Source organism: Leptosomus discolor, chromosome 16 (assembly GCF_034619465.1).
Source record: "Leptosomus discolor isolate bLepDis1 chromosome 16, bLepDis1.hap2, whole genome shotgun sequence".
NCBI lineage: Eukaryota > Metazoa > Chordata > Aves > Leptosomiformes > Leptosomidae > Leptosomus > Leptosomus discolor.
The window spans coordinates 13,686,692-13,695,264 of NC_141406.1; the positions used below are offsets into that span (position 1 = coordinate 13,686,692).

General features: G+C 39.6%; 1 protein-coding gene across 1 annotated transcript in view; it reads right to left on the minus strand.

The window, feature by feature from the left end:
* IFT81 (intraflagellar transport 81) overlaps positions 1-8,417 on the minus strand; it is a 40,978-nt gene extending 32,561 nt beyond the window's left edge. The window contains exons 1-7 of the mRNA XM_086474141.1: positions 8,274-8,417; positions 7,363-7,466; positions 6,548-6,728; positions 3,546-3,635; positions 2,416-2,481; positions 1,987-2,097; positions 661-745 (exon numbers count right to left, since the gene is read on the minus strand). Coding sequence (XP_086330267.1) covers positions 661-745; positions 1,987-2,097; positions 2,416-2,481; positions 3,546-3,635; positions 6,548-6,728; positions 7,363-7,466; positions 8,274-8,417 — 781 coding nt within the window. The remainder of the gene's footprint in view (positions 1-660; positions 746-1,986; positions 2,098-2,415; positions 2,482-3,545; positions 3,636-6,547; positions 6,729-7,362; positions 7,467-8,273) is intronic.
* Positions 8,418-8,573: the final 156 nt, after the last annotated feature.

The following is an 8,573-nucleotide window of genomic DNA, read 5'->3' on the forward strand; positions in this document are numbered from 1 at the left end:
GTGTGTGTGTCTGTACATAGACATGATCTACAAAAGTGCCTAATTAGGAAGTAGCTTTATTTTAATTTAAGTAACCTTATTATATAATAAACCTCCAACACAAAATTGCACTACAATAAAAAACAGGCCTTAAAGTTTTCGAACAAATTTTATAGATGGTAACCATAAAAACAAGTCTACACTGAATAAAACATTATTCAATGTATTTGTACATTCAGTGAGAAAATTTTTAAGAAGCAGAATTTCACCAATGCCCAATCACAACCAGAAAAGACATAAAACCTTACCAAATCTGAAGTTTGTCTTTTCTAAGAGCTTTCTACTTTTTCTGACCCTTTGTAGTTCCCACTGTTTATTTCTTGCAGAGTATTATGGTTAGTATTCAGTATTTAACTGTTTTAAGATTTTTTTTAAAGTGGACCTGAAAAATACGACTGATCCCACCTTCCCTTGTGATTGCCTCCCTGGCTTTTTGTGGCAAGGCACATTCAGGCTCCGGATCTCCAGCACGTGCCTTTACGACATGAGTTATTCCCTTCTTTAGCTTCTCTTAAGTTCCTGTATGCTTTTTGGCCCTACCATGTTACTGACAGCCACCCAGTTTTGATTCCATTTCCCCAGAGAAGTGTAAACCCCCAGCCTTTGTAGATCACTACTTACTTTCAGGTTTTGAATCCACTACTGCATGATGCATCTCTTTCAGCTGGAGCTGTGCTCTTTGCAGTCTCTGCTCTGTGTGGAACAACTTTTGCGAGAGAATTGGACACACATAAGCTCATTCCTTCGAAATGCATATTCAAACAACTAAAACAAGAGTATCAAAAATAATCCCAAGTATAAAAAAGGTAGCTATAAGCATCTGGTGATTATCTGTTTCACAAGGGAATGTGCCAAAACAAATTTTCAGCAATTGGCCTGGGTTTAATTGATATTCTCTAGTGTTAACTGAGGAAATATTCTTGTACTCCCAAGTGATATTTTCTCTATGGCAGAAATTCATTAAACGATTTTTCAACCAAAAATATGAGCAGCTGGAACATCAGAACAACAAAAAAAAAGACAGCATGAACCAGGATTGCGGCAGATAACTATCCTCGTACTGCAGTTCTTCAATGCAGCTGAGCTGTTGCAGCAATCCACTGTCCAACTTCAGAGCCACCCGAAAGCTTCTTGCCAAACAACACCCGGCTGATTAGCATTTTTGTGATTTAGAGAGATGTGTGCTAAGGCATCACATTCATTTCACTTGTGATCTCACTCAGGTTCAAGCAAAGACCCGACAGCTTAAAAGCCTATTGATTCACATTGATCCCACATCCAGATATGGACGGCAATAGCAGGAATCTGCGGGTTTCCCCTTTTAATACCATGTTGAAGTCCACGTTGCAGAATTTGGTGAGATGACATAACAACGTGGCACTGGATTTTATTAAATATCTTGTTTTGACAACATAGCTCAGGAATAAACCCCACCCTTATATTCAGATGTCAACTGCCTCCAGTGCTTCCTAGGACATCACCTTTGTCAAACTTGGGACCAAAACCCCAAGGGTGCCCCTGAATACGTATTCCCCCCACCCAGTGAAAAGCTGAGGTACTCGCTGTGTTACTCAGCCCCTGAAATCTTAATGCAGATGCACAGAGACACAAATCAAACTAAGGAAACATGTGCTCACTACCATAAATATGAAGAATGCTCTTTGGGTGCTGTAACAGTAACTCATGGAACATTTCCTGGGACTGCTAAACGATGATGTCAGTGGCAGCTGAGGCAGCCAAGTACCTCGAACGAGGTGTTCAAAACTTGCAGGGTCAAGCCTCCTCCCTTAAAATGTACATAAATATTTCCATTTTAAATGGGATTTAATTTTCTGATGTTGGGAGAAACTCTGTACTGTTGTTCCTGATGTACTTTTTTTAAATGCATGATTCCCAAAGAAATGTCAACAACTATTTATTTTAATAGATATGCTTTTATATCAGTACCTGACTTTTTTGTTCTTGTTTCTGCTGAGCCAAAGATTCTTCTCTCTCTTTTTCTAAGCGAAGCTGTCTTGCTATTTCAAGCATTCGTTGATGATTTTGTACTGTCTCCACCTACAGCAAGTGGATAAATAGTGCATGTTACTGTCAGATAGTTGAGAAATACACTAAAGAGATCAGGTATCTCACAAGCCCACTTAGCACTTCCTTTCCATACATGTTACTACTCAGAAATGGCAGCAAAGTACTGGACTCAAGATTCTTAAAAGCTCTGGACTAACGCCTAGGGAGATTCCCTGTGGGTCAATTAGTTATTCGATTCCTTCCTAGACACACAGTATGTTTATCTTAATCCTTGTTTGCATTCCAAAATCAGAGTTGCAAGCCAAGGATGATGACGCTGAAACGTAACAGTGTTACTTCTCTTATTACCCTCTTCTTAAGACGCTCTACTCTTTTGATGAGTTGATCTTTCTCCTCTTCCATTGCACTGATATCCTAAAAAGCAGAAAAACAGATAAAGAAATGTTAATTTATTTACAATATAATATGGATCGGACTAAATTCTGTTCAAATTAATATGAAATCAGAATTCTTCTCTGCATAGGCTGAAGTGGTGATAATTTTATTGATCTATGATCGGAACGGCCATGATTCCAATCCCTCTCTTCTCTCTTACTTTCCCCACAGTTCCCACCCTCTTTATGCTAACATTCCTTCACCTGTATCCTTGGGTATTAGTGTGAACATTTAAAATAAAAGCAGGTGGATTTCTCTAAAATAAAAACAACCAGAAACAAGCAAGCAAAAATCACCATGAGTTCAACATCTGACGCAGTCTGATATATGTTCTTAGTGTTACCATCATTGCCCACTTCCTGGCAGACAATTTTGCATGAAGTTGCATACGACTGATGTTTGCTGCCACTTTTTGTATTAAAATTGTGTTAAAAGAAACACTTTCTAGTGCTAAAACATGTATCCGATTATTATTCTCCTTTAGTCCTATTTTACAACAGTAGGACTCCACAGATTGATAGTTATGAAAGAAAGGGAAATAAATTCTCCAAATTTAGACCTTATCTCAACATTTGCTTAACTTGTCTATACGTCTTACTGGAAAGCTCTTCACATGCTTAAATATTTTGCTGAAACAGGGCAAATATCTTAACACCTTAGCCACACAGGATCATCATTTTTGTTGACTTAAGCTCTTAATCCATTCAACACTCTCTGAAATTATTAGCCTGTATCAGTAAAGCAAAAGCTTTGTATCCATTTGCATTCAGAGGAAAGGGAGTTCTATTATTTGAAAATCATGCTGAACAGAGTTTTGGCAGCCTTGTTTCCCAATCTGCTTCAGAAAGCTCAGTTCTAAGCACGAGCGAGGACTTTCTGTTTGCCAACAGAGCACAGTTTCAAAAAGGCAGCTGCAGTGCCTACCAGCTCTGACCTGTGCAACTTACAGACCACACTGAGTCCACAAAACCAACAAAAATAGAACTGACATGCAAAACCAAATCTAAACAAAAGTTGTGCAATTTTGTCAGATTTTTTTTTACCCTTCTTATTTCTGCAGTAGATAAACCAGATGTTTTGAGCTGCTCACACTCCTTATGCAGGTTTTTAAACGCTTCCATCAGTTCTTCATACTATAAAATGGAGGAAAAACCATGCAGAATGAGCTCTAAGGACTTTCAGACCAACACGCTGCTTTACTACTAAGACAGTAAACACAGAAACAAAAATGGTGAGAACAAGAATTAAAGGCATTTTTTCATCACAAAAGCTTGTCAACTTATAAAGGAAAAATAAAAAATGACAGTGAATTATCTTCCATTTGAAGGTACACTCAGAAGTATCACAATTTCTTCAGTATTTTCACCTCTTCCCTTGTAATACATGGTGTCTTTTCAAACGGGAAGACATTACCTGAAAGGGACAGTGCTATACTAACAAGTTATTCTCTCTTCTATAAATCTGTGTTTATCACATATGCGAATTTATCAGGCCAAATAGGAAGAGCTTGATCTAACAACATGCTCGACCAAAGCAATGGGGGCTTGAATTTATAGAGCACAGAGCTTCAATCCAGCAAAGCAGTCCAAGAGCACACCTGCCTTCCCATGTGAGAAATAGTTCTGACACATTGCATAACCATGCCCTCAGTATATTACAGAGATTGATATACGCAGCTCAGTAGTTAGAAAGAAGTAGACAGTGTGCTACTTCCACACCAGTACAGTGCCCACCAGTAATCTTAAACTGAGAGGCAGTGTGAAAGTCTGTGTGGGTAGAGAAATAACAGGGGACAGAAAGAGTTTAGAAATATGGATAGGAAATAAATTTAGATTCAACTTGGAGAAATGCAGGCTGAGATATAAGGAAAGATAATCTCCACAGAAACAGCCATTCAATGAGACGGAAAAATCTAAAAAGAGACCATCAAGTCATTTTTTACTTCCTGGAAAGAGCAATCGATATGAAGGTTGAACACAACATGGCAACAGCAAGGGCCAGTTCAAACCAAGGCATCATGTCCCTCAGCAGTGAAGCAGCAATTCTATTCTATAAAACCCTGGGGAACCAGCATCTAGAATGCTCTGTTCATTTCTGCCACAGTGACAAGCTGGAATGAATTCAAAAAAATAGCAATAAAATGGCTACCGAGAAGAAGATGAAGTCATAGAGAAAGAGCTTGATTAAATAGCAAATACATGTACAATAAGGTAGGCACAAGCTGGACAATCCAGAGTGAGTTACAAAAAAGTAGGAGTAGAAATGCAAATGGCCTGTGCTACATCACTTAGACGTTACAGAAGGCGAGTACTTTAACAAATAACGAAATAGCAGGTAGTCTCTGAGCAACTGCATTCACCATCACTGACGTCCAACAGCTTTCCTTTGGGTGGATTCTCTGCCTCTTTCAAAAGGAGAGTTTAGTAAGATTTCTCCTTATTGGGACACAAAATTTCAAGACCAATGGCAAGATTCAAACAAGGGCATAGCCCAGTTTGCCAGATCACAGTGAGGGGAACGTTTCTCACTTTCACTGAATAAAAGCTGCAGCTACCCCGTGTGCATCTGAAATAAATGACACAAAGAAGATCAAACAACCAAAGAAGACCCAGGCTCCTATAGCGGAAAGAAAGATTCCTGGCACCTGGGGGCAGCTCACTGAAGACTGGACAACTAGATTTATGCCTGAAGTTGCTTACTTTTTAAATCATATACTGCAGCCAACCTGATGTCCAAATCACAATACAGTTGAGAAGGTGGCAAGTACTCTGAGTACCTTTTAAAAATAATTTACAAAAGTACATTTGAGCTTGGTTCTAGACACCCATAAAACGTGACCACGTTCTAAGATTTCCAAACTCATATTTTAAATGTTTCTCTTAAAAGACCCTATCACAAGTCTGTATATCTAAATAATTCAGGCTAAACTCTTTAATTCATTATTATCTAAATATTTGCATTGTAATGTTAAATTACAGCAAGGCAGCATATTACCCCAGCTTCTGTTTTGAATTAATCAGCAGGGTATTAGTTTAATAAGACGGTTATATTACTGTAATCTCAAAAAAGAACATATCTTATGTAATGGAAATAATGGAGCTGGATATTTATACATATTAAGACTGTGACATACTGAAAAAACATACAATCTGCATTCCTTTCTCTGCTACTTCTGCTTAGTTATTCCAAGTTATAAATCCAATACTGTTAGTGGTAACAAAAAAAAAAAAAGTCAAGCTTCAGTCAGACTACAGAGCTTTGCTGTTGCACAGTTAATAAATCAAGTTACCTGCTACAAACATTCAAAAACACTGATTTTGTAAGTCACTACACATAACAAAAGGCACAGAAAACTGGATAAAAATTAGGTAAATACGTACCTCAGATAATACAGATCTAAAAACATAACTTCAGTTCACTCTAAGCTTAACATTTCGAACCCACCCACTCTGACTATCTAAAATCAACATTTAATGCTCACAAAAGAAGTGGGAACATAATGAGTAGGAATGTCAACTCAGAAAAAAGACATTTTTTACTTATTCACGAAAGAATAAATGGTTGAAACAGAAGTGGAACAAGGCCAATACAAATATTAGGCATCAAATACTATACAATCAATTGACAATTAGGAGACATTGGCTTTTGGTCATAACATTTTCTGGATTAGTTTGAAGGGGTAATTTATAAAGTTAAAAACATCCATGCTCACAGAATTAAAAAAAAAAGGTGTTCAAAATTTAAGAGATAAAAATCTGTCTTGGCCAACATGGCTGTGAACATTATTTAGCACACAGTATTTAAAGAGCTTAAAACTTTTTAATTCAAAGCTGCCTATCAGTAACAACTTCCGGGTTATCTGAAGGACGGTGGCCAAAACATATATTTGTTATCATGAATCTTTGCTCACCCTTGATTCTAACATGCTCTTAACATAACTCACTTGAACACGTATCTCAGCAGTAACTCCCTGATTCATTTATCCCTCCTCCTATTGGCACTTCAATTAATTAATGTAAATGTTGGCATTTATGAAAAACGGTACCTGTTTGTTGATGTCAGCCACAGTATCATCCTGTAGGAACTCTGCAGGCACTTCCAATTTTACTAAGAAACGTGCCAGGTAAGCTCTTTTCTTGAGTTCATTGGTCCTCTGAAGAAGCCAATGCAAGACAGGATGAATTACAGGTTTGCTTCCAGTAACTAACCCTTGGCGAAATGCACTCCTATACGAAAACAACAAAAAGAAAATACCAGTAAATCTCAAACTAAGCAACACTGGCTTGGAACAAACAATTTGATATTCCCTCTCCGCTTCCCTAATGATTTTCTTAATGCTGTTAAAAGAGAAAACACTCATGATGCCAGTTTGGTGTTTATGACCCTGGTTCTGCTACCTTGAGACAGATAAAAACCTCATACACATCAAAAGACTAAAGCCAGCAACAACGATTCTTCCTTTTGTGCAATATTCTTCGTTAACAAACGCAATGGGGGCAGAATGTGGGTTTTCTGGGTTACAACCCGGCGCAGGAGGGTGCAATCCCGCCTCGGGCGGCTGGTCTGAAAGGGATGGGAAGGGACTGACCCTGCCAGTCATGCGGCACCCTCTCCTGGCTGGCTCCGCAATAGCAGCTGCTGCAGCGGGGCCCGAGGTGCAGCCTGTACCTGCAGGAGCCTTCTGCTGCCAGCCCCTACACCATAGTCTATAGGGACAACGGAGGAGCTGTCTTCAAGGCGCTACACACACCCACTGGGACAGTCGAGGTCAAAAATGCTCCCAACTACCGAGTTAAAGGTCGTTACCGTGTAAGCTGTAAAAGATGTTTTACTGTGATTCGTACACAAGAAGATACTTACAAGTCTGATACACTTCCTGGAGGTTTGTATTTGAGGATACCAAGAAGACTCAACATTCTTTTAGCTGTTTGTTCCGGCAGCTCCTCTCTAATGTCAACAGCATGCTACATAGTTTTTAAAAAAAGTAAATTAATTATCCACTGTTTCTCCAAGTCATGTTAATTAACTAGCAGCACTAAATGAATTGACTTTATCACTCTATCACGACATGTCAATGAAGTGAGATGCTCCACACGGAACATTGTTTTCATCACCAAGCTTCAACTCTTTTCTAATGGATTTTTCTCCAACATGTGTATTCAGGTAAATTTACCCTAGGTATACATTCTCCCTGCTCACGGGACCTCACCTATGCAAACAAACTGATGGCTTCCACCAAGAAGTCAGATATCCAAGCACACCAAGGCACACGTATCTGTGCCTCAGATGTAGGAACAATCCCTTCTGATCTCACACACACTTTTGGAAGCCTCAGAGGAGAGGGATTCAGTACCTATTGCAACAGCTAAGTCATGACGTTCCATTCTTGGTCAGTTCCTCCCATGTATGTGTGCAAGACAGCCTGACTTTTGACTTAAGAACACAGCCATTGTCAGTATGAACCAAGTTAAGATCTGCATCCTGACTCCCAAGGAAAAATATAGAGTCATCAGTCTCAGGGGGACAGGGAACCAGTATCCCCGGCCCAAGAAACATCTGCTGGTTTGCCAAAAACACATAGATGTATAGACAGAATGGATTCTTGCCAGGCACATTTATTTCCGGGAAGATTCATACAAGCTATTTCGGTAAACCAAACACACCACAAGATTACACAGAGCCAGACCTAAATAAAAGCAGATTTCTGTGTCAAGCCCCTTTAAGATGTTCGCAATTATGCAGGTCTGAGCACCTCTAATTGCCTTCCTTACCTTTGGGTCAATCTCCCCCAGCACATCATTGAGCAGCTGCAACAGCTGCATTGACTCTAAGGAGTCAAACGTGATTAAATTGTAGTTCTTCCTGAAGGGCTCCTGATTGAGCTTCTCAACAATGAACTGGATTTGATCACTCATGATCGTGTCCTGGAAAAACCTCTGCAGAAAAGGCAGGAGAGATGTCACGAGGCCTCGGCGGGGAGAGGGAGCGGGGAACTGCCGGGAAGGCGGCTGAAGGCACCGCTTCAGCGAGGCCCACAGCAGCCCACAGGCGCTGAGCTGGCACCGGGCTCG